This window comes from Eriocheir sinensis, chromosome 50, assembly GCF_024679095.1.
Source record: "Eriocheir sinensis breed Jianghai 21 chromosome 50, ASM2467909v1, whole genome shotgun sequence".
NCBI lineage: Eukaryota > Metazoa > Arthropoda > Malacostraca > Decapoda > Varunidae > Eriocheir > Eriocheir sinensis.
Window position 1 is genome coordinate 11,763,540 of NC_066558.1, and position 27,687 is coordinate 11,791,226.

General features: G+C 43.2%; 1 protein-coding gene across 1 annotated transcript in view; it reads left to right on the plus strand.

Moving 5' to 3' along the window:
- LOC126982052 (uncharacterized) overlaps positions 1-27,687 on the plus strand; it is a 71,254-nt gene that overhangs the window by 22,200 nt on the left and 21,367 nt on the right. The window contains exon 2 of the mRNA XM_050833767.1: positions 26,252-26,423. Within this exon, the coding sequence (XP_050689724.1) occupies positions 26,254-26,423 (170 nt within the window). The 5' untranslated portion in view covers positions 26,252-26,253. The remainder of the gene's footprint in view (positions 1-26,251; positions 26,424-27,687) is intronic.

Below are 27,687 nucleotides of genomic sequence, written 5' to 3' on the forward strand. Positions count from 1 at the left end.
TAGATATCATTTGCACAGGAATAGTGTAAACTTTAACAGCATGATTGAGGAGAGTAGAAAATACAAAACAAATCTTAAAAGAATAAAAAAAAACAAGAATATAAACATAATTAAAGAACTTGGGAAATGCAAAAGTGATGACCCTAAAGAATACTGGAAAATCCTTAATGGTCAGAAAAAGAGCCATCAGATCCCCATTACATTAAATGAATTTACGAACATTTCAGACAGTTAGCGAGTGATGACAACATTGATAATAATGAAGTAAATATTCTAAATGATCATGATAATATGGATAATGAACTCTCACCATTACTAATAACCGTATAACCAACGAAGAGGTTGATAGAAATATTAAAAAAAAAAAAAAAACAGTAAATCCCCAACATCTGACATGATATTTATTAAATGAATACATTAAACTAAAAGTACTCAGCATATTTTGTCCCCTCTATATGTTAAGCTGTTTAATAAGATACTTGATACTGGCATCATGCCATCTGAGTGGCTGGTTGGGACAATAGTGCCACTTTATAAGAATAAGGGTGACACTCAGGATGTTAACAACTACCGGGGGATCACTTTGCTTAGTTGTATGGGGAAACTGCTTACCTCAATACTTAACGAGAGACTCAATGAATACTCAAATACTAAGTTTATTATTAATGAAACACAAGCAGGTTTTAGGCATGAGTACTCTACACTGGATCATATATTTTTGCTTAAATGTACAATTGATTTCTTCAACTGAAGGAAAAGGAAGCTTTTTTGTTTGTTTGTGGACTACATGAGAGTATTTTGATATGGTGTGGCGTGAAGGTTTGTGGTACAAGTTGGTGAAGGAAAAGGTGAATGGGAAAGTATTTAATGCAATCAGAAATATGTATGACAACATCAGGTCTTGTGTCATGCTGAACCAACAGACATCAGATACCTTTGTATGTAATGTAGGGGTAAGGCAGGGAGAAAATTTGTTGCCATTGCTGTTTGATTTTTATATTAATGATACTGAAAGTAAATTGCTTGAAATTAATTGTAATAATGTAGATTTTGGTGATAATTTCTTAAATTCATACCTAAAACTCCTGGTATTAATGTATGCAGATAATACAATTATTGTGTGTGATAGTGAGGAGGGATTGCAACAAGCCTTGACTGCTTTGAATTTGTACTGTAATCAATGGAAACTACAACTTAACTGCAACAAAACAAAAATAGTCATGTTTCGTAGGGGAAGAGCCAACGTAAAGGCGAGCTGGAGCTTAAAGAACAGGCAACACAGGCAATGTATTCACTGATAGGAAAGTGTAGGAAATTTGACTTGCCAGCCGACATGCAAACTGAACTATTTAGTACAATGGTACTGCCCGTACTGACCTATGCTCCAGAGATTTGGGGATTTTACAGAGTTAGAGAGTTAGAGTCTTTGCATATGAAATTTTTAAAACAGCTATTGGGAGTTCATAAGAATACTAGCAATGACATGGTATATGGTGAACTGAAAGTATTTCCACTTGACATACATATAAAGAGCAGAATGATGGGATATTGGTCTAAAATTATTTTAGGTAAAGATACAAAATTTTGGTCAGTAATGTATCACTGCTTGTTACATTTGGATAGGTTAGGGACTTCTCCATGTTATATATATATATATATATATATATATATATATATATATATATATATATATATATATATATATATATATATATATATTTTTTTTTTTTTTTCTTGCAATGTGGGTGGGTGGGTGTCTTTCGTGCAAAAATGCATTTTTTGGCAGACGGAATCACGCTCCCCATGTATCCAGCTCATGCCCTCACAGACAACTTAGCTCGTCACATTTATCAGTTATGTGTTCCAGCTCTGTGTTATAATGTGTCAGACATCAATAACATCAGTATAAACATCTCAACTGTTGAAAATAAAGCAACAGCCCGAGGAGCAAGGGATGATGCTCCGTTAATGTTCCCAGATAGCCTAGCTCGTCACAGTTATCAGTTATGTGTTCCAGCTCTGTGTTATAGCATGTCAGACATCAATAACATCAGTAGAAACATCTCAGCTGTTGAAAATAAAGTAACAGCCCGAGGAGCAAGGGATGATGTTCCGTTAATGTTCCCAGATAGCCTAGCTCGTCACAGTTATCAGTTATGTGTTCCAGCTCTGTGTTATAATGTGTCAGACATCAGTAACATCAGTATAAACATCTCAACTGTTGAAAATATGTGTGTTCTCACGAAATAATTAAGATATATTTGATAAAATTGTGTAAATAAAGGGTAAGCAATGACGTCACGAGCTGACAATACGTGGCCTGGCTGAGCGCGCGCTGTGATTGGTCCTAATTTCCCGTGGAGAGGAGGTGTTCCAGACTTGGCGAATATGCGTCCTGTATCGGGTTAAGGTTTCTCTCCTACCACAGGCTCACGGGGACAAGTGGACGGAGCACCGCCACCACGAGCAGCTTGTGCGTATGCTCCCAGCTCCACCTTTGCAGTATTTCTACTACAACTACTGCTACTGCTACTACAACTACTACCACCGCTACTCCTACCATTACTACCTCTACTACTATTACGATTAATGCTGCTACTAATATTACTGCTATACTACTATTTTGTTGCTACTACTACAATTACTACTTATAATAATAATAATACGAGACTTATTATTACTACAACAATAAGAACATTTACAGCTGCAACAGCAACATCTATTACGACTACTACTACTTGCATTGAGAACATCTCAGTATGCCCTTTTATTCCATGCTCAGTTATTGTCAGTCGTAAGTATTAAGGTTTAACGTGAATTTTTGTATTTCTGTGGTGTTTTGTGGTGTTAATATTAAGGTGAAGCTTCATAATTGTGTGTTTTTTTTATATTATATTATACAGGAATGATCTTTGATAGGCGGGTACGCGTAGTTATTTGTAGGGTCGATTGCGCATTGAGTTGTTCTCGTGAGAGGGTGAGAGGATTGCTACGTGGCAGCTTGGGAGCCCTACGTGGCGACTCCTCGTCTCGGCCGTCTTCAGTTCCTTGGAAGACTGGGTACACTTTAATGGCTGAGATGTTGCATCGGAGTTACAGGGGTGGGCTGGATTGTTATAGCGCCCAGGAGTGTTAAAGCAGGGAAGGAGTTCGGCCTGAGGGATGTGCTACGGGTTCTGCAGGAGTTGTGTTGAGGGAGTTCGGGGGAGTTGTATACTTTTGGTCGTGTTGTGTTTAAACATTACTTCAGTTGTGGGCATTGGAGAGCGGTGTAGTGTTGCTCCTGGGAAATGTGGTTATGTTCAGTGTAGCCATAGCTGGGCACGATAACAGAAAACCTTATTCCCGATAACCGATAACTGATAATGAAAAACCTTAACGGTGATAACCGATATTCGTTAACTGGAGACACAAATATAGGCGATAACCAATAACCGATACCCGATATATATCCACAATCTCGATACTAGCTGGCGATAAGTCCGATAGGCGAAAACGATACTATATTGATATTTCAGATAGAAAAGCATTGATGAATTCAAATTTTCATTATCTGTATTTTAGAAAACTTACAAAACCTTAAAACCACACGTTGACACGTACATATGGACGATAATACTAGAAGCGCTTGAACCGGTGTTATGTTATTTGGCGTCCCCACCGTCAAAAGCTGGCGCTTTTGCTTACAAACACTGGTCTCTCGTGAACTGCGCATGCTAAGACCAGCAAGCGTAGACCTGTACAGTCTCACAAAGCTTTTAAACCGTAATTAAGAGTTGCTGGAAGGCTGAATCAGACATATAGTACCACGACCACCATCCTCGCTGTTTCTAGAACAACACTCTGTACGAGTTGTATTTATATGTACAGAGTGTCATTCTAGAAACAGCGAGAATGGTGGTACTGTATTCAGCTTCCCAGCAACTCTTAATGTGTTAAAAAGCTTTGTGAGACTGAACAGATCTACACTTACTTGTCTGAGCATGCGCAGTTCACGAGAGACCAGCGTTTGTAAGCAAAAGCGCCAGCTTTTGACGATGGGACACCAAATAACACAACACCGGGTGCCTTCAATACCATGGCATGCTCACAAACGAATGCGGAATATCAAATTTGAGGCAATGAATAATCATTTTGGGGGCAAAGTTAATTGATTTTTTTCTTTGATATTTTGATATTTGAGTAACATAAAAAATAACCTAGTGTTTTAATTTTGATGATCTAAGTATGAAATCTCTTCACCGAAGATAGTTCGTACCCCGAAGTTTTTTCATACAACACCGGGCCACGCATGCGCGATAGGGAGACAACGTTTTTTTTTGAGAGGCGGAAAAAAAGTAGCGAGTATCGCTAGTTTGGTTACAAAAGTAACGAAGATACCGATATATATTTAAATAAGTAGCGGATGGCCGATAACCCGATTTTGTTATCAGCGATAAAGTATCACGATAACTTATCGCGATAACGCCCAGCTATGAATGTAGCCTACCTTTCTGTTAACGTAGGCTAGTGCTTCTGTGACTTTGGATCGGATGAATGTGGACCAGTCCCGGAGATGTGGTATACAGAGTCCGCACATTTATGTGATCTGTTATTGACATTGTGTTTTGTATATTGTTACTGTTGATGCCATAACTGCAAGCATTATTTGCTTTAATATCCCCATTTTTATTTAATACTTCCGCCAACGAAGTTGGAGGAGGTTATATTTTCGGTCCGGTCAGTATATGTATTTGTTTGTTTGTTCGTTAACAGTCTGCTGTGCACAATTTTGCGGATATCTCAACCAAATTTTCAGGGAAGCTTCGTGTTCATCCATAATAGAACCCATTAAATATTTGATGTCAAAGGTCAAAGGTCAAGGTCGCAAAAAACGTCAGATTCACATATTTTTGGCCATAACTTCGGGTCTCTTCATCGTAGAGACTTCAGACTTGGTTCATATTTTAGCTCATGGAAAGACGCACCTTGCATGGCCTTGACTTTGACCTTTGACCTTGACCTCAAAAAGCTCGCCCAAGGTCAAATTAAAAAAAGAATAGAATTTCATCAAATTTCGAAACAAATGATTCCATATGATGCGCCTTGCATGGCCTTGACCTTTACCTTTGACCTTGACCTCGAAAAGTTCGCCCAAGGTCAAAGTTTCCCCAATAAATTGAATTTTATCAAATTCCGAAACAAATGCTTCCATAAGATGCATAGGATCACAGTTGATGCCCATACCAATTTTCAGGACTATCTTTGGCGGAGGTGTGCACTCTCCGAGTGCTATGCGTCTAGTTTGTTATGTTTTCTCACACGTACAACGTTTTAGGTTGTACCCTACACTAAAGGAGTTACTTCAAGTGTTGTCTGAAACCTCGTCTGGTGATACACTACTACGGTTAATAATAATAATAATATATATATATATATATATATATATATATATATATATATATATATATATATATATATATATATATATATATATATATATATATATATATATATATATATATATATATATATATATATATATATATATATATATATATATATATATATATATATATATATATATATATATATATATATATATATATATATATATATATTTTTACTTCTACTAATATTAATACGGCCTCCATCCGTTAGAGTCCCGTTGGGAGGTATGTTTTCTCATACTCTTTCACAGAACAATGCATTGGCCCCAGCCTCGCCACAGACTGTGTCCGACAACCAGTTTTATTAAGTTATCATTATAAACATCATTATACATATTGTTCTTAAGCTAACAGAGTCTGTGGGTGATATGGCTATCAAACATCGTTGCCTCAAAGTCCAGGCCGGCAATGTGGGTGATTTTGAGTACAGATGGCCTGGTTCCTTTTAGGAAGACCAAGGCTGACATCAAGAAGGAGAAGGAGAGCCCGTTTATCATCCAGGCGACCACACTGCTTATCGGCTGCTGTTTCTTATTCGCCGGTGTTTCGACGAGTGTTGTGTAGAAACCCTGCTCCCTTGGTCCCATCCGTCCCAACGTCGTGAAGACTAGAGGAGTGAAGGAGCCCTGGTTCACATCTGTATTCTTTCCTCGTATACTGTTTTTTTTTCTCCTGTTCATTCCTTCTGTGGGCTGCATCGAGGGTCAGGTCTCTATAATAATATATATATATATATATATATATATATATATATATATATATATATATATATATATATATATATATATATATATATATATATATATATATATATATATATATATATATAGATATATATTCATGTGTGTATATATATATATATATATATACACACACACACGCACACACACACACACACACACACACACTAACCACAAATTAATCTTCGCACCCTATACATCCCGACGCTCTAACGCTATGGTTATTATTTCTGCTGATCCACCTTATAGGTTTTCAATATGGTAAAATAATCCCCATCTGGCAACGCCAGTTGCTCGTGTCGACTCAAATTTGATGGTCGAACACCCAGTGCTTCAAGTAAGTAGTAGCCTGTGCTACCCTCCCTTGCTTTCGCTGATATTGCTTTATTGTTTCTTGCTTCTAATTTAGCAGTTCTTAACCTGGGGGTCGTGATCTCCTGGGAACAAAGTAAGTTGTTTTGAGGAATATTGGGTTTTATTCGTATGGTGTAAGGTTTTCTGCATGTTATAGTGTATCTACAACTTCTGTAATAAATTTTAATTGGAAAGAGTTTTACAATCTGTAATAACTTGCTAACAAGCTAATGAAGTAGTCAAGATAAATACATTATAATTTGACTGTGTACACTAGCTTATAATTTTGCATTTTGTTAAACCAGGCTATTATTTTGCATTTAGGAATACTTTTCTATTATTAAGTATTCATGAACACTAAGCTGTTATTTAGCAGTTTGGAATACTATTCTATTATTTTGCATTTATGAACACTAGGATACTATTTTGCATTTATCAATACTATTCTATTATTTCCATTCATGGACACTAAGCTATTATATTTTTATTTAGCAATTAGGAATAATATGTTGTTATTATAAATTCATGAATATTAGGCTATTATTTTGCAGGCAGGCAGGGTAGCGGCGTGTGGCAAGACAGTGTGAGTGCGAGCGAGTGGTCGGTCGCCAATGGTTTTTCACACCCTTGCTCGCTCGCTCGCTGCCATTTCGCTCTCCGAAGCAGCGTCACTGCCATACGCACGATGTACAAAGTCGCTCGCATATACGCTCGCAAACACTGCGACCCCTTGCGTTTGACGAGGGTATGCGAGCGCATACTGCGATTGTCTCTCGCTTAACCGTGAGAATAATCGTGAGAATAATCGTGAGAATGTTCGCGCCGGCCCGGCACCCGCAAGTCGTGCGAACTTTACCGCGCTACTATTGCAACTAATCGCAGGGACGTCGCTACGATGTCGAGCGTATATGCCGTTTCGGAAATTTTCAAAATCGCCAACCGTCGCAGAGCGTAATCGCGGATGTGTGATCCCAGCATAACCATAAATTAATCTTGACACTCTGCATATCCCGACGCTCTAACGCTAAAATTATTACTTCGGCTGATCAACCTTATAGGTTTTCAATATGGTAAAATAATCCCCATCTGGCAACGCCATCTGCTTGTGTCGACTCAAATTTGATGGTCGGTTAGTAACGAACACCCAGTGCTTCAAGTAAGTAGTAGCCTGTGCTACCCTCCCTTGCTGTCGCTGATATTGCTTTATTGTTTCTTGCTTCTAATTCAGCAGTTCTTAATCCGGGGGTTGTGATCTCCAGGGAACGAAGTTAGTTGTTTTGAGGAATATTGGATTTTATTCGTATGGTGTAAGGTTTTCTGCATGTTATAGTGTATCTACAACTTCTGTTATAAATTGTAAGTGGTAAGAGTTTTACAATCTGTAATAACTTCTCAATAAGCTAAGGAAGTAGTCAAGAGAAATACATTATAATTTTCTGTGTACTCTAGCTAATAATTTTACTGTGTACACTAGCTTATAATTTTGCATTTTGTTAAACCAGGCTATTATTTTGCATTTAGGAATACTATTCTATTATTTTGTATTCATGAACACTAAGCTGTTATTTAGCAGTTATGAATACTATTCTATTATTTTGCATTTATGAACACTAGGGTATTATTTTGCATTTATCAATACTATTCTATTATTTTCCATTCATGAACACTAAGCTATTATTTAGCAGCTAGGAATAATATGTTGTTATTATAAATTCATGAATATTAGGCCATTATTTTGCAGGCGGGCAGGACAGTGTGAGTGCGAGCGAGTGGTCGCTCGCCAACGGTTTTTCACACCCTCCGGCTCGCTCGCTGCCATCTTCCTTTCCGAAGCAGCGTCGCTGCCATACGCACGGTGTACAAAGTCGCTTGCATGTACGCGCGTATGCATCGCGACCCCTTGTGTTTGAAGAGGGTATGAGAGCGCATACTGCGAAGGTCTCTCGCTTGACCGCGCACATAATCGTGCGATTTGGCTAATATCGCAGACTTTCTGCGAACTTTTTGAACATTTCAGAATGTTCGCGCGACGGGCCGGCACCCACAAGTCGCGCGAACTTTATCGCGCGACTATTGCGACTAATCGCAGGGACGTTGCTACGATGTCGAGCGTATATGCCGATTTCGGAATTTTTCAAAATCGCCAACCGTCGCAGAGCGAAATCGCTGATGTGTGATCCCAGCATAAGGCTGTGCATGGCTGGGCGGAGTGGGTAGCGTCGTGGTGAGTATTCCTGATAAAATTACCCCCCAAAACTAGCTTTATTACCGGTTTGCGGAGAAAAACAAACATCTCCACGATAAAAGTAGTCATATTTTGCCTATAAAAACATTATCTGTGTCTTGAAAGTAATACGCCTACCTTTGCTGCATTTTTATCGAATTATTTTCCTTGTGTCTCCCGGGAGTTCTCTCATTAGGTCACGCAGAGTGTTTCTCTGTTCGGCCTCTCGATTTTTTGAGATTTTATTCCTAATTGACCTAATTACCAAAGGGTTGTTTTCTCCCTTTTCCTTTTGGTCAGTTATGTATCTGGTCAAAGAGGCAGTGATTCAGCGAGTTCTCGAATTCCAACACTCCCTCTTCCTCTTCCTCCATCACCACCAGCACCCTAGACTCCTCTCCTTTCCTCATCACCACTCCATCTTCCCCTTCCACCTCCAACACGACCTCCATCTCCTCCTCCGCTTCTGATACCACATCGAACGCCTCCCTCCACACCTCATCATCCACCCTTCCATAACGACACACTACTGTCACTGCTACCACTTCCAAACCCACATTCGCCCACACTTCCTCTTGTACCTCATGCCCTTCCAAAATAACTCACAAAACCATTCTCACAGCTGACACTTGTACGAACCAGACGCTATTTCCTTGCATGGACAAACTGACTACTAGAGTCAACTTAGTTGGCGATAGTCGGGTGAGAGGCCAACTTACGGAATTTTGCGCTCGTAATACATTGACCCGGCAACGTTTCTGTATCCCCGGAGCCAAAATGGACAATAGTGAATCAGCTGTCGATGCATTTTCAGTAAATGCGAAGGAAGACACAGTGTATCTTATCCATGCGGGAACTAACGACGTTCAGTCAACTCAATCTCAGGACCTGTTATCAAAATACCGTCAAGTCATTCGGAAATACAACACCAAGTCCCCTCACATCATCGTCTCTGGGACTCTACCGAGAGTCAACACGTTCGCCGGATTTAACAGTAAAGCCGAGTGGCTTAAAACTACCAACATGCTGTCCAGAAGACCACCTATCAACCCGGACTCTAGATTCTAGGATTAAAGATGAGCTCCGGGAGGGCAGCATGAGGCAATGCAAGATGGCGCCACTATAAACACTTGCCTGCGTCAGAACGGGCTGGGCCGACAATCAGGCCCCACCGGGAAGAAGCCTTGGGCCGACCATCAGGAACTCAGGATCCACCGGGAAGTAGCCTACCGGCGCAATAGGCCAAGACGTAAAAAAAAAAAAAAAAAAAAAAAAAAAAAAGCGTACGGCGTAAACACTAGTCTAAAGCATTTATGTTACGATGAAGGCGTAGCGTTCACAAACGCCTGGCATCACTTCAATGAGCGCCCAGACTTGTTTTGGGATGACGGACTCCACCTGAACGAGGTTGGCTCGGCGCGGCTTGGAAGGCTCTTGAACGAGGCAGTTGAAAGCTTTTCGAAAAGCTATTAAAAAAAACTGCAGGCGAGGGCGGGGTTAAGGCAACACTTGATCAACCAAACCGTAGCGTCGGTGCGGCTTCCAAGAAACTGTGTAACCAACGATGCCTCCGATAAGCAAACTTATACAACACGGCGCGGCCAAACTAGGAGTCACATTTCCATTTTGTACACAAACGCACGTAGTCTGTTACCCCAAAAGGACGAAATTAGGGCGTATATTGCAACAGAGAAACCAGACGTGGTAGCCATCACAGAGACTTGGGCCAACTCTGCACATCTAGTATCTGAACTGTCATTCCCCGGGTACGAAAGCTTCCACAAAAATCGAAAGCACAAGAAAGGAGGAGGATTGATTTGCTACGTAAAAAACTACGCTCCCTGCCATAAAAACAAACAAACAGGACGCAGAGAATTACAATTCCGTCTATATGGAAATAACCGCGAATAATAAGAAACTAATACTTGTGACCTTCTACAGACCCCCAAAACTACAGGCTGCTGACGACATTGCCCTGTACGAAGAGCTTCACTCTCTAACACAAAGCAAGGAAACAATAATAATTGGGGACTTTAATTGCCCGAACATTGACTGGGGACAATTGACTGGAGATCAAGAGGGTGACAGGGCTATAGAAATGGTGGAGGATCTGCTCCTTATTCGAGTTGTAACTCAACCGACAAGAGAAAACTATCTGCTGGATCTGGTACTAGTAAGTGACCCCGACCTCATTCGCGACTGTGAAGTTGGTGAAAAAAACTAATGGTTGCGGTCACCACTTAATCCGTTTTAATGTCAACATAAGTCATAAACTCGTAGACAATCTGTCAGTGATACAGAACTATAAAAAAGCAAATTTCAACCTAGCCCGTTAGCTGCTTCCCCTGCGACCTAGGACCAACTTAACCTCACCGACAATACAATCGACAACGTGTGGAACGACTTCAAAGATAAGCTTTTGGGAGTAGAGAAGGCTACAGTGCCTACGAAACCCAGGCGAATAAACTTATAAAAAAGGAATTATAATCTAATGAAAGAGAATGACACGGCCGAAGCCCATACACAGTACCACACCAGCCTCAAAACTTCTCGCACCCTTATTCGGAGTAGTAAACGCAACTATGATAAACAAATAGCGCGCGACATCAAGACCAACTCCAAAAAAATTATTCATATACATCAGATCGAAAAAGAAAGTAAAATCCAATATTGGTCCCCTGACAGACGAGACTGGATCTGTAACTCGGGCAGTAAACAGATGGCCAGAATCCTCAACAGTAACTTCGCATCCGTACTCACAGTCGAGGACATCGAAACCATTCCTGAGGGCCCTGACCTGCCGATCACGCCCCTAGAAATTGACTCAATATGCGACCAAAAAGTGAAAGAGTATTTGGACAAACTCAGCACGAAGAAGTCAACGGGATTTGACAGTTTGTCCCCGCGGTTATTAAAAGAGCTTAAACAACAAATTATTCAGCCACTCACTAATATATTCAACCAGTCTGTTCAATTGAACAAGGTCCCGGAAGACTGGGAGATGGCGAACGTATCACCGATTTTCAAAAAAGGAGACAAAAGCGTTGCATTAAACTACAGGCCCATAGGTTTGACATCAGTGGCAGAAAAAATACTCGAAAAGATTATTAGAGGCAAACTTGTTAAGTTTCTAGAAGACAATAATGTAATCTCCGACACCCAGCATGGCTTCAGAAACAAGTGCTCCTGCCTAACGAATTTATTAGACTTCTTCCAAGGTATATATAAGAACTGGGATGCCCACATCCCCAATGATGTTATGTACCTGGACTTTCAGAAAGCCTTGAACAGGGTACCGCACGAGCGACTCGTTAAGAAACTGCACTCGGCGGGCATTGGAGCCAATCTGATCGCGTGGATAAGAGATTGGCTCACCGTCAAAAAACAACGAGTACTACTCAACGGACAGCCTTCCGATTGGATTCCAGTCACTAGTGGCGTGCCTCAAAAGTCAGTGCTGGGACTCATTCTCTTTATCATATATATCAATGACCTCGAATCAGGACTGAAATCCACAATATCGAAATCTGCTGATGACACCAAGGTGGGTGGAAAGGCCCTTACAAAGACCGACTGCGAAATCATTCAGAAAGACCTCAATCACATTATCGAATGGTCGGAAAAATGGCAAATGTCCTTTAATGTTCACAAATGCAAAGTCATGCGCATTAGGTCCAGAAATAATAACCACACATACATCATGAATGGGAAACCTCTGCAGGCAATGCAGGAGGAAAAGGATCTTGGAGTCACTATCAGCAGTGACCTGAAACACGCGAATCACTGTAAAAAAGCATATAACAAAGCCCACACTGTGCTCGGGTTCATAGCAAGGAACTTCGGGTGTAAAACGCAGGACGTGATGCTATCCTTGTATAATTCCATGGTAAGACCGCATCTCGAGTATGCAGTACATTTCTGGTCTCCTAATTACAGAAAGGACATTGATTTACTGGAAAGGATTCAACGACGCGCCACGAAAATGATTCCAATCTTAAGGGCACAACCGTACGAGGAACGACTCAAGCGACTCAATCTCTTTACACTGGAGAAAAGACGCCTACGAGGGGATATGATTCAAGTCTTCAAGTACCTGAAAAAGCTCAATAACGTCGATTACTCCAAATTCTTTGAACTGCAAACCAACTCAAGAACTAGAAATAACGGTTTACCCATTCAGTCGAGTCGATGTAACACAGACATTGGAAGGAGTTTCTTTTAAATTTAGTCATCCGTCAGAAGTAGTTAATGCGAATACCATCAACTCCTTCATATATAGAATAGACCGTCGGGAGCGTCGAGAGTAAACTGAATATGGAGGTGCTTTCATCTGCTCATTAAGCCCCAAGTGGCTGTTGAACAGATTAAATCACCAAAGCGGGCGACTTCGTAATGAGCCAATAGGGTTTCTGTCGCCTGCATTTCCATGTTTCCATGTTTCCTTATTTTCCTCCTCGTCCACTACCTCCTCCTTCTCTTCCTCCTCTTTTTCCTCTTCCTTCTCTTTCGTTTCCTGACCCTCCTCACTCGTTTCCTGACCCTCCTCACTCGTTTTCTGACCCTCCTCACTCGTTTCCTGACCCTCCTCACTCGTTTCCTGACCCTCCTAGGCTAAGGTCACGACCCCCGCTCGCTCCGGCTAGAGTGTTCACCGTGATCCAGTGATTCAGTGTTGACCGTGATTCCTTGATTTAATGTTAACCGTGATTCCGTGATTCAGTGTTAACCGCTAATCCGTGATTCAGTGTTAACCGTGATTCGTGATTCAGTGTTAACCGTGATTCATGATTCAGTGTTAACCGTGATTCGTGATTCAGTGTTAACCGTGATTCCTTGATTTAGTGTTAACCGTGATTCCGTAATTCGGTGTTAACCGCTATTCCGTGATTCAGTGTTAACCGTGATTCCTTGATTCAGTGAGAACCGTGATTCCGTGTTTCGGTGTTAACCGCTATTCCGTGATTCAGTGTTAACCGCGCTTCGTGATTCAGTGTTAACCGTGATTCGTGATTCAGTATTAACCGTGATTCCTTGATTTAGTGTTAACCGTGATTCCGTGATTCAGTGTTAACCGCGACTCTGTGATTCGGTGTTAACCGCGATACCGTGATTCAGTGTTAACCGTGATTCCGTAATTCAGTGCTCACCGTGATTCCTCAATTTACTGTTAACCGTGATTCCGTGAATTAGTGTTCACCAAGTGTGTTGTGCAATCTTTATACGCCATCGAGGACTTTAATTGTAGTTGATATTACTTGAAGAGGTTGGACATCGCTCATCGGTAACTTCATCGTCGCTTCACTGCCTAGCAGACATCACCGCCGCTGTGGAACGCTAAGTGTCATAATTCTACTGCTTCCCGTACCTGTCACAGGGTAACAAAGTAAAGTATTTCAACAACAGCACACACATTGTTTAAACATAAACCCGAGTGATACATTTACACACTTATTATAGCGAGTATTTTATTTATTTTATTACTATAGTAAACGGTCAGATCACAACTCACTGTATTTTCTTGTTCATTACCAATCGTTCCTGAACCCCGCCCTATTTATTCCCAGGGGTATAATTACTTCCGGTAACGCCCGTTAAGTCTGAAATTTTCCGGGATTAGTAAGGTCGGCTAATCTTCTCACCGGCACTCCCTCACCAAGACAGTCAGGTGTTCACACACCAAGACCCAGGTGTTCACACACCCGCCCATATCCCACAGCCACCGAGGGCTTAACGAAGGAAACCACCCGGCACTCCTTAAATAATCCTAATCAACACAGGTATTTCTATTTCTATTTTAATCACCTTCCCTACTCCTCCTTCTCCGCCCAAACCCATATTTCCTCCTCCGCCTCCTCCTTTAACCATTTCCTCCTCCTCTAACTATTTCCTCCTCCTCCTCCTCCTCCTTTGTGTTCCTTTGTGTTCCTTTAACTAAACAAGCCTCTCTACCGTCCAACTAATTACCCCCGCGGGACTCGACCCGACCCCTACCTAACTCCTTCCAGGTGTTCAGTTGAGCTCCTTCCTGGTATTCAGCAAGCCACCCACGCGGTTTCTAAATATATCATAACTAAAGTTTCTTGCTACAGAAAAAAGAAAAGAAAAAAGGAATTGTAACCATGCCCAAATATTTCACTTGCGGTAATTGTTCGCAGAAATTTGCCACGATCCACTTTCAACTCAGCGAGTCTAAATGTAAATATTGTGTCTTGGACTCGCGTATCCAAGCACTTAGCTCGATTAACGATGAGCTGAAACGCTCAAACGTACTGATATGGGAAGTTGTGACTTCTTTCCCCGCCCTTCCTACTCCAGCTTCCTCCTCCTCAAACTCATATTCTGACGTTCTGACCCAATTACATACCTCCTCCTCCTCTGCCTCGCCTGAACCCGCCGCCACCCTTACCATTCCTTCTCACCCATCCACCTCCCTTGCTACCTCATCCACTCCCACTCCCTCTTCTCCCTCCAACACCCTTGACTCCTCCCCTATCCTCATCACCACTCCATCTTCCCCTTCCACCTCCAACACGATCTCCTCTGCCTCGCCTCAACCACCCCACTCCTCTGCAACGCCTGAACCCGCCGCCACCCCTACCATTCCTTCTATCTCATCCACCTCCCTTGCTACCTCATCCACTCCCACTCCCTCTTCTCCCTCCAACACCCTTGACTCCTCCCCTATCCTCCTCACCACTCCATCATCCCCTTCCACCTTCAACACGATAACCTCAGCCACGCCTGAACCCGCCGCCACCCTTACCATTCCTTCTACTCCATCCACCTCCCTTCCTACCCCATCCACCTCCATCCACAGTACCACTCCCCTTTCTCCCGCTCTCCCTTCCTCTCCCTCCAACACCCTTGACTCCTCCCCTATCCTCATCCTCCTCCACTTCTGATACCACATCTCCCTCCATCCACACCTCACCCTCCACCCTTCCCCAACCACCCACTACTATCACCACCACCACTTCCAAACCCACCTTAGCCCGCGCTCCCTCCTGTACCTCGCGCCCTTCCAGAAGAAATCACAAGACCATTCTACCAGCTGTCACTTGTACGAACCAGACGCTGTTTCCTGGTATGGGCAAACTAACTACTAGAGTCAATTTAGTTGGAGACAGTTTGGTGAGAGGCCAACTTACGGAGTTTTGCGGTCGGAATACGTTGACACGGCAGCGTTTCTGTATCCCCGGAGCCAAACTGGACGATATTGAATCAGCTATCGATGCAGTTTCAGTAAATGCGAAGGACGACACAGTGTATCTGATCCATGCGGGAACCAACGACCTTCAGTCAACTCAAATTCAGGACCCGTTAGCAAAATACCGTCAAGTCATTCGGAAATACAAGACCAAGTCCCCTCACATCATCGTCTCAGGAATTCTACCGAGAGTCAATACGTTCGCCGGATACAACAACAGTAAAGCGTACGGCGTCAACACTAGTCTAAAGCAGTTATGTAACGATGAAGGCGTAGGGTTCACGAACGCATGGCATCACTTCAACCAGCGCCCAGATTTGTTTTGGGAGGACGGACTCCACTTGAACGAGGTTGGTTCGGCGCGGCTAGGAAGGCTCCTGAACGATGCAGTTGAAAGCTTCTCGAAAAGCTATTCAAAAACTGGAGGCGAGGGCGGGGTTAAGGCAACACTTGATCAACCAAACCGTAGCGTCGATGCGGCTTGCAAGAAACTGTGTAACCAACGACGCCTCCGACAAGCGAACTCATTCAACACGACGCGGCCAAACCAGTAGTCACATTTCCATTTTGTACACAAATGCACGCAGTCTATTACCCAAAAAAGAAGAAATTAGGGCGTATATTGCAACTGAGAAACCAGATGTGGTAGCCATCACAGAGACTTGGCCAACTCTGCACATCTAGTATCTGAACTGTCATTTCCCGGGTACGAAAGCTTCCAAAAAAATCGAATGCACAAGAAAGGAGGAGGAGTAATTTGCTACGTAAAAAGTACGCTCCCTGCCATAAAAATAGGCAAACAGGACGCAGAGAATTACGACTCCGTCTATGTGGAAATAACTGCGAATAATAAGAAACTAACACTTGCGACCGTATACAGGCCTCCAAAACAACAGGCAGCCGATGACACTGCCCTGTACGAAGAGCTTCACTCTTTAACACAAAGTAAAGAAGCAATAATAATTGGGGACTTTAATTGCCCTAACATTGACTGGGGACATTTGACTGGAGATCAAGAGGGTAACAGGCTTATAGAAATGGTGGAGGATTCGTTCCTCACTCAAGTTGTAACTCAACCAACAAGAGAAAACAATCTGCTGGATCTGGTATTAGTACTCATTCGCGACTGTGAAGTTGGTGAAAAAATTAACGGTTGCGATCACCACTTAATCCGTTTCAATGTCAACATAAGTCACAAACTCGTAGACAATCCGTCAGTGATACCAGACTACAAAAAAGCAAATTTCAACCTAGCCCGTGAGCTGCTTCCCTCTGCGACCTGGGACCAACTTCACCTAACCGACAATACAATCGACAACGTGTGGAACAACTTCAAAGATAAGCTTTTGGGAGTAGAAAAGGCTACAGTGCCGACGAAACCCAGGCGAGTAAATGGTGCCGTAGATCCACCGTGGATGACCAGAGAAATAAAAAGGGCGGTAAACTTAAAAAAAAAAGGAATTATAACCTAATGAAAGAGAATGACACGGCCGAAGCCCGTACTCAGTACTACAACAGCCTCAGAGCTTGTCGCACCCTTATTCGGAGTTGTAAACGCAACTACGAAAAACAAATAGCGCGTGACATCAAGACAAACTCAAAAAAATTCTTCACATACATCAGATCGAAAAAGAAAGTAAAATCCAATATTGGTCCCCTGACAGACGAGACTGGAGCTGCAACTCAAGACAGTAAACAGATGGCCAGAATCCTCAACAGTAACTTCGCATCCGTATTCACAGTCGAGAACATCGAAACCATGCCCGAGAACCCTGACCCGCCGAGGGGAATCACGCCCCTGAAAATTGACTCAATATGCGACCAAGAAGTGAAAGAGTATTTGGATAAACTCGACACGAACAAGTCAACAGGACCTGACGGTTTGTCCCCGCGGTTATTAAAAGAGCTTAAACAACAAATACTTCAGCCACTCACTAACATATTCAACCAGTCTGTTCAATTGAAAAAGGTCCCGGAAGAATGGAAGATGGCGAACGTAACACCAATTTTCAAAAAAGGAGACAAAAGCGTTGCATTAAACTACAGGCCCATAAGTTTGACATCAGTGGCAGGAAAAATACTCGAAAAGATTATTAGAGACAAACTTGTTAAGTTTCTAGAAGACAATAATGTAATCTCCGACACCCAGCATGGCTTCAGAAACAAGCGCTCCTGCCTAACGAATTTATTAGACTTCTTCCAAGGTATATATAAGAACTGGGATGCCCACATCCCCAGTGATGTTATATACCTGGACTTTCAGAAAGCCTTCGACAAAGTACCGCACGAGCGACTCCTTAAGAAACTGCACTCGGCGGGCATTGGAGCCAATCTGATCGCGTGGATAAGAGATTGGCTTCCAGTCACTAGTGGAGTGCCTCAAGGGTCAGTGCTGGGACCCATTCTCTTCATCATATATATCAACGACCTCGAATCAGGACTGAAATCCACAATATCGAAATTTGCTGATGACACTAAGGTGGGGGGAAAGGTCCTCACAAAGACCGACTGCGAAATCATTCAGAAAGACCTCAATCACATTATCGAATGGTCGGAAAAATGGCAAATGTCCTTTAATGTTGACAAATGCAGTCATGCACATTGGGTCCAGAAATAGTAACCAAACATACATCATGAATGGGAGACCTCTGCAAGCGATGCAGGAGGAAAAGGATCTTGGAGTCACTATCAGCAGTGACCTGAAACACGCGAATCACTGTAAAAAAGCATACAACAAAGCCAACACTATGCTCGGGTTCATAGCGAGGAACTTCGAGTGTAAAACGCCAGACGTGATGCTATCCTTGTATAATTCCATGGTAAGACCGCACCTCGAGTATGCAGTACAGTTCTGGTCTCCTAATTACAGAAAGGACATTGATTTACTGGAAAGGATTCAACGACGCGCCACGAAAATGATACCAACCTTAAGGGCTCAACCGTACGAGGAACGACTCAAGCGACTCAATCTCTTTACATTAGAGAAAAGACGCCTACGAGGAGATATGATTCAAGTCTTCAAGTATCTGAAAAAATTCAGTAACGTCGATTACTCCCATTTCTTTGAATTGCAAACCAACCTAAGAACTAGAAATAACGGTTTACCCATTCAGTCTAGTTGATGTAACACAGACATCGGAAGGAGTTTCTTTTCAAACCGAGTCATCCGTCACTGGAACAATCTTCCTTCAGAAGTAGTAAATGCGAATACTATCAACTCCTTCAAATATAGAATCGACCGTCACTTCGCTGCGTCGGGAGTAAACTGAATATTGAGTTGCTTTCATCTGCTCCTCAATATCGAGGTGCTTTCATCTGCTCCTCAATGTCGAGGTGCTTTCATCTGCTCCCCAGGCCCCAGGCTGTCGAGCAGATTAAATCACCAAAGCGGGCAACCTCGTAATGAGCCAATAGGCTTTCTGTTGCCTGCGTTTCCATGTTTCCATGTTTCCATGTTTCTACTTCTCTTCGTTCCCCTCCTCCTTCTCGAAGTGTACCGAAAATAATTGTACAGCATCATAGAGGGCTCAGCCGTATGAAGAACGACTGAGGCGACTCAGCCTCTTTACGCTTGAGAAGAGACACTTACGAGGAGATATGATTCAGGCCTTCAAGTACCTGAATATGTTCAGTAACGTCGACCACTTCTTTTTTTAACTACAAACCAAACCTCCCTGTAGAAGTAGTAAATGGGGAAACAATAAACTCCTTTTACAATTGCATAGACCGTTAGTTCCCTACAACAGGAGTGAACTGGGTGTACCTACCGAGGTGTTTTGAACTGCTCTGGAGTCACCGAGTGAGTCAAGTAGATTATGCAACCAGAGTGGGCACTACCCTGACTCAGCCTCACTCTAAAAGGAAACCACTCACTCACACTATTCCCCACTCTAACCCAAGCTCTGCTGTTTTCATATAAACTGTTTAACCCTTCTAGCAATCTTCCCCAAAGCTAACACAATTGTTAAACCTCTTACAGTCCATTTCTTTCAGTTCTGTTTGACGCTTTTTCTAAATTCATAGAAGCCCAAAATACATCTTATCCTTCCGCCAAGTACTTTTGTTAACTTATGATTTATATTTTCCTAAAAGAATTCATGAATGTAGTTTTTTCCTAGAAGATTATTTTGACAATGACAATATATTTTTCTCGTATGGATTATGCATCCCGTGTGAGGGGTGGGGGGTCATTCACATAGCCCTATTGCAGAGTAGTCAAAAGCTCTTTGTCTGATCACTTCTCCGACTCTTTCTAAGGTTTTCTACTTCTCAAATTTCGCAGCGTTGAATTTCGTTATAATAATATTCCATCGTTGTTTTCATGCAGACTGCTGTTCTGAACTTGGTAATTGTATGCCTCCACCCTCTTGCTGCCCCGCTGTATACACGATTTTCAACTCTAGCTCACTTCTATGCTATCCGAATCCCTTATGAAAGAGTTAAACACCATCTTCATTTTTACAGCTCTCACGCTGGTAATCTCTGGAACAGTCTTCTTTCCTTGTATTTCCTCCTGCCCACAACTTGAACGTTTTCGAAAGGGGATTCTCAAGACACCTCTCCTACATAATTGATTTTTCTTTCGGTAGCTCTTTTTTAATTGCTTTTATGACGAGATTGACTCAGCTTCAAACAAATATGATCGAACATGACTAAGTTTCTTATATGTATTGTAGTAGCTTAATACTCTTCTCTTGAAAAAGTCTGGGATATGATACATTACATACAGAAAAAGGATGGATGTTATAGACTTTGCCAGTAAGAGAAGAAAAGGATGAATATATTACTAAATTATTGCATAGCGATGATCGATGAGTTTTTTGCAACTGATAATAGGTTTGTTGTTGCAACACTCAAGCCCAAGCTATGTCAGGTCATGAGGAATCTAGAGCTTAAACAATATTGTAATATTTCTGGAGAGACTGAAATATCTGCCATGAGATCAGGGGTATGCTGTATCAGCCTCAAATCGGTTAAATGTGTTCAGCTTCCTTGAAGACCCTTTAGAACTGTAGGGTACTTTCAAACGTAGGAGTGCATTGGAGAGGGCTCGAGAACTACGAGTGGGCTTACCTCTGGGAGACGATGGAAGATATCGAGAAGAGTCACGCTGCTAAGCTTGCTAAGAGTCGATAAAAATATAAAGCTCTGTCACGTAGGACTAGACCTCTCCTGAGGAGAGGCAAGGATATATATGTCAAGAGTCTCGCTCAGGATGCCGAGGGCTATTTAAATGGAAATGCCCTCCGACATGCTTACCGAGCCCTGTAGTAGCTCCGCTATAAGCCTCCCTTTCAGTCATCCGATCAGTAGACGGTTGCCTCGTGCCAGACATGGATGGGCATAGAGATCTATGGACTGATTTGTACATAGCGGATGATTCGCGAGAGCCGCTTTCAGCTGCTGGGGTGCTGATGGTTGATGCTGATCTACCCATCGAAGCAAGCACATCATCTCTTGATGACGTCAGAGAGACTGAGGCCAGGTGTAGATGTGAAGAGGCACCTGGTGTCTGTACCATAAATGCGAAACTTTTAAAGGCTGAATACAAGGCAGCTTGTATGCGGTCTAGACTGCGGTATGGGAATCTGATACCATTTCTCCTGACTCGAAGAAGGGGCTGGTCATCCCTATCGGGAACAGGAAAGGGGACCGACAAGACTGCAGCAACTACTGTGGTTTTACGCTGCTCGGCGTGCCAGGCAAGGTACTTGCCCATCTATTGCCCATGCGAATTCGCAGCTGGAGAGACCTGAACAGCCCTGGTTTACGCCTGGTAAGTCGACAACTGATCGTATCTTATTATACCCTCTATTGGTGGTGCACCGACGTGAGTTTTAACTTGGGATGCTTGCAGCATATATAAATCTTTAAAAGTCGTTTAATTCAGTGCCTTGCGAGGCACTCTAGGATCACCTGCGATACCGCGAGAATCTTACAGGGATTGTTGGTCTACCGACTAGTCTGTACTGATGATGAGAGTGCTCTGAAATGTAAGGGACGCGTGTCCAGCTACTTTACTGCGAAAGCGAAAGTGAGCCAGGGCCTTATCCTTGTCCCAGCACTTTTATACACTTGTATGGGCTGGGTACTTGGCAGAGTTGTGGATCAGAGTTATTGGGGAGCATATATTGGCAGTCCAAGAATCACTTACCTTTGTTTGCCGACGATGAAGTAATTCTTGCGGAGTTGTTGGAAATTTTGGTGATGGCTCTTGAGGCACTGCACGAGGAGTCGAATCCCTTGATACTCCAGGCTTCCCTGGCCAAGAACAAGGTGCAGGTATTTCAAGGTTTATTAGATGAAATAGTTCAGTATAATCTGTTCACGCGTGTGGCACATTGACATTTGGGAAAATTGTACATATTTTGGTAGCATAGTGCAAAACAGTGGTGAGTCTCCTTACGAAGTTTTACACCGGATTGCTCTGGCCTACAGTGTTAAGGACTCGCTCATCACGAGTAAATATCATTTTCGATACCTGAGCTGAAGGAAAAAGATTCAGGTCTTCAGTTCACTTGTGTCCTTTGTCTTTTTTTTTTTAACGTCGCGGCCTATTGCGCCGCTAGGCTTCTTCCCGGTGGGGCCTGATGGTCGGCCCAGCTCGTTCTGGCGCAGGCGAGTGTTTTGTAGTGGCGCCATCTTGCATTGGCTCATGCTGCCCTCCCGGAGCTCATCTTTAATCCTAGAATTTAGAGTCCGGGTTGATAGGTGGTCTTCTGGACAGCATGTGGGTAGTTTTAAGCCACTCGGCGGCGGCTGAAAAATCCCAGCTTGGTGGCACCGGACGGAGATTGAACTCGCTTCCTCCTGAACGCGGTGCCGTCACTCTGTCGACTCAGCCACCGCCTCCCCTAATATAATTAACATGGCTATGCGACATGGACACTGAAAAGCGACTTGAGGAGGCTGATACCCTTGGTAAGAAGTGCTTACTCATAATTGTGGAATATCGCTGGAATAACTTTGTATCACTCTCAGCGAATTGGACCTGCAGGATCCTTCATCTCACCGCCGGGCAACCGGATATGTGACACGCGACCTAAAAGCCAACCTTGTTCACCCGGTTGTTTATTTATTTATTTTTTTTTTTTTACGTCGCGGCCTATTGCGCCGGTAGGCTTCTTCCAGGTGGGGCCTGATGGTCGGCCCAAGGCATCTCCCCGGTGGGGCCTGATGGTCGGCCCAGCCCGTTCTGGCGCAGGCGAGTGTTTATAGTGGGGCCATCTTGCATTGGTTCATGCTGCCCTCCCGGAGCTCATCTTTAATCCTAGAATCTAGAGTCCGGGTTGATAGGTGGTCTTCTGGACAGCATGTGGGTAGTTTTAAGCCATTCGGCGGCGGCTGAAAAATCCCAGCTTGGTGGTACCGGACGGGGATTGAGCTCGCGTCCTCCTGAACGCGGCGCCGTCACTCTGCCGACTCAGCTACCGCCTCCCCCAAAGAGACAACCTCGAATAGAGGAGGTCAAAAAATATAAAGCTCTGTCACGTGGGACTAGACCTCTCCTGAGGAGAGGCAGATATATGTCAAAGAGTCTCGCTCAGGATGCCGAGGGCTATTTAAATGGAAATGCCCTCCGACATGCTTCTACCGAGCCCTGTAGTAGCTCCGCTATAAGCCTCCCTTTCAGTCATCCGATCAGTAGACGGTTGCCTCGTGCCCGAACATGGATGGGCATAGAGATCTATGGACTGATTTGTACATAGCGGATGATTCGCGAGCCGCTTTCAGCTGCTGGGGTGCTGATGGTTGATGCTGATCTACCCATCGAAGCAAGCACATCATCTTGATGACGTCAGAGAGACTGAGGCCAGGTGTAGATGTGAAGAGGCACCTGGTGTCTGTACCATAAATGCGAAACTTTTTAAAGGCTGAATACAAGGCAGCTTGTATGCGGTCTAGACTGCGCAGTATGGAATCTGATACCATTTCTCCTGACTCGAAGAAGGGCTGGTCATCCCTATCAGGGGAGCAGAAAGGGGACCGACAAGACTGCAGCAACTACCGGTTTTACGCTGCTCGGCGTGCCAGGCAAAAGGTACTTGCCCATCTGTGCCCATGCGAATTCGCAGCTGGAGAGACCTGAACAGCCCTGGTTTACGCCTGGTAAGTCGACAACTGATCGTATCTTATTATACCCTCTATTGGTGGTGCACCGACGTGAGTTTTAACTTGGGATGCCGCAGCATATATAAATCTTTAAAGTCGTTTAATTCAGTGCCTTTGCGAGGCACTCCTAGGATCACCTGCGATACGAGAATCTTAAGGATTGTTGGTCTACCGACTAGTCTGTACTGATGATGAGAGTGCTCTGAAATGTAAGGGACGCGTGTCCAGCTGCTGCACCACTTTACTGCAGCAAAGCGAAAGTGAGCCAGGGCCTTATCCTTGTCCCAGCACTTTTATACACTTGTATGGGCTGGGTACTTGCCAGCAGTTGTGGATCAGAGTTGATGGGGAGCATATATTGGCAGTCCAAGATCACTTACCTTTGTTTGCCGACGATGAAGTAATTCTTGCGGAGTTGTTGGAAATTTTGGTGATGGCTCTTGAGGCACTGCACGAGGAGTCAGATCCTTGATACTCCAGGCTTCCCCTGGCCAAGAACAAGGTGCAGGTATTTCAAGGTTTATTAGATGAAATAGTTCAGTATAATCTGTTCACGCGTGTGACATTGACATTTGGAAAATTGTACATATTTTTGGTAGCATAGTACCAAAACAGTGAGTCTCCTTACGAAGTTTTACACCGGATTGCTCTCAGCCTACAGTGTTAAGGACTCGCTCATCCACGAGTAAATATCATTTTTCGATACCTGGGCTGAAGGAAAAGATTCAGGTCTTCAGTTCACTTATTGTCCTTTGTCTTTTTTTTTAACGTCGCGGCCTATTGCGCCGCTGAGCTTCTTCCGGTGGGGCCTGATGGTCATGGCCCCAACTCGTTCTGGCGCAGGCGAGTGTTTTGTAGTGGCGCCGCTCTGCATTGGCTCATGCTGCCCTCCGGGCTCATCTTTAATCCTAGAATTTAGAGTCCGGTTGATAGGGTGGTCTTCTGGACAGCATGTGGGTAGTTTAAGCCACTCGGCGGCGGCTGAAAAATCCCAGCTTGGTGGCACCGGACGGAGATTGAACTCGCTTCCTCTGAACGCGGTGCCGTCACTCTGTCGACTCAGCCACCGCCTCCCTAATATAATGCTGTGGCTATGCGACATGGACACTGAAAAGCGACTTGAGGAGGCTGATACCCTTGGTAAGAAGTGCTTACTCATAATTGTGGAATATCGCTGGAATAACTTTGTATCACTCTCAGCGAATTGGACCTGCAGGATCCTTCATCTCACCGCCAGGCAACCGGATATGTGACACGCGACCTAAAAAGCCAGCCTTGTTGTTCACCCAGTTGTTTATTTATTTATTTTTTTTTTACGTCTGCGCGGCCTATTGCGCCGGTGGCTTCTTCCAGGTGGGGCCTGATGGTCCGGCCCCAGGCACATCTCCCAGTGGGGCCTGATGGTCAGCCCAGCCCGTTCTGGCAGTGTTTATAGTGGGGCCATCTTGCATTGGTTCATGCTGCCCTCCCGGAGCTCATCTTTAATCCTAGAATCTAGAGTCCGGGTTGTTAGGTGGTCTTCTGGACAGCATGTGGGTAGTTAAAAGCCATTCGGCGGCGGCTGAAAAATCAGCTTGTGGTAATTGCCGGACGGTTGAATCGCGTCCTCCTGAACGCGGGCGCCGTCACTCTGCCGACTCAGCTACCGCCTCCCCCAAAGAGACAACCTCGAATAGAGGAGGTCAAGAGGATACCCACGTTGTTCGTGACTCGAGGAAGTCGATATCCCGTCGTCATGCCCTGAGGATGGGTGGGTGGGTGGGGGGGGGGTATGAAGACTTGCCAGTGGGGACTGCCTTCGTCAGGTGGATGAGGCGACATGCCCCCGAAAAATGCCCCTATTGATTGGCTGAGAAAATTATGAGCATATAAAGAGTGTTATATAAAGCAAGGTTGTAGAAGGGATAGATTTATGTGCTAGCAGGCTCAATAGTGTAGCTACCATAATTATATTGATATCAGATATCAAGGAAAACTACATTTCAGGCAACTTTAATGGTGGGGAATGGTTAGCAAGAGGATGGGAATTGATAAAATGAGATTATTTGACACTAATCTGTTCATTTATAGATTATATAATAACCAATGTGTGACAACATCATGGGATTACTGAGCACATGTAGGTAGTAAATTTATACAAATAGACTCTAACTTGGCTCCTAAGTGACAGTCTTTATCCTTTCAGAAATGGCTGAGGATTCGTCATTCATCTGGCTTCGGCCGGCCACGGATTTTGAGGCTGTTCAGAACTCTGCCAACAAAAAAGGCTATTTCGTAACTGTGTATGGGTTAACGTTACGCTCCGCTGTGCCCCTCACCGAAGACCACATCAAACGTGCACTGCTGCACACCTGCAGGTTCGTAAGTAGCTCAAGTGTACTATAATAACAAGTTAAACTTCCTATTTCTTTCAGTGTGGATATCCTGATATTACATGTTGTCGTCCTTCTCTTCTTCCTAAACTCCTGCTCAGTATCATCTTCATCCTCATTTTAGAGTCTCACCCCTTTGAACCACATTATAACGTATAAGCTATCTACTTCGCAGTATGGAACAACAGGCAGTTCCACTTAACTTTAAAATTAAACATATTTCAAATAATATGCTAGGAACAAAATTGTATTTTTATAGTTTATTTTCTTGTATTTTTTTTTTTTTTTTTTTTTTACATATTTATAAAAAAGGGGGTTCACTTTTTTTATAGCTTAAAAATAAAATACTTGAAATTCTCGATCTTACATTTCAGACTGAGGAAGAGTTAGGAAATAGGCTGAATAACAAATGTTGAAAAAATTGTACAGTTTGGTAAATAAATAAATTTGGGATTCATTTTTAAAACGCCCAAAAGTAGAATCTTGAAAAATTATCGTTGAAAAAAAACATTACATATTACTCCATATCTCACAAAGCATTCGACTTATCTTTATGGAATCTGATAGGTGTCATCTTTGTTATGTGGTCATGTAACCCTGAGAAAATGGTAGTTGTAGCTGAACTCTCGTAGAAGTAGGAGATTAATATGTTTCTAGCCTTTAGCGGTAATAGCTTACTTCACCCTCGGGATCATCGGTACATAAGTTTCATGTTTTTTTGTTTTTGTTTACCAGAGGTAGGCCGCTTCTCCACACTCTACCGAAGTTCTTAGCAAGTATTTAGAAGCTTCCTGTAGCTTATTGAGCTGCAGAAGCTTTCTTTGCTCGTTCCAATGGTCTGTGGGGTGCCTTGGCTTGTCTTTCTAGTCTATAATAGTTTTCAATAGTAAAAAAATTATCTAAAACATAGCTCTGGAGGTCATAGTAAACACTCCTTGTCATGAGCTTGGTGTTGATGGTGGTTGCTCTCCTGGAATACTCATCATGTTTGCAAAAAATTAGCAACAAGTTTGACATTATTTTCAGAAACTTTGCCATCTCTGACTGTCTTTGGAGAGTCACAGTGGCATACTTTGCACTTTACATGCAACCAAGTGCCTTGGATATGATTGTCAACTTCAGTCTGGATAATCAAGCTGGGCATGCTTCACTGAGAGCCTCAAACATCTCAATAATGTAATTTTTAATTGTGTAATTTTCTGTAATGGCAACTGATGGTTTTCTTCACTGCAGTCCTGATGTAACAGCT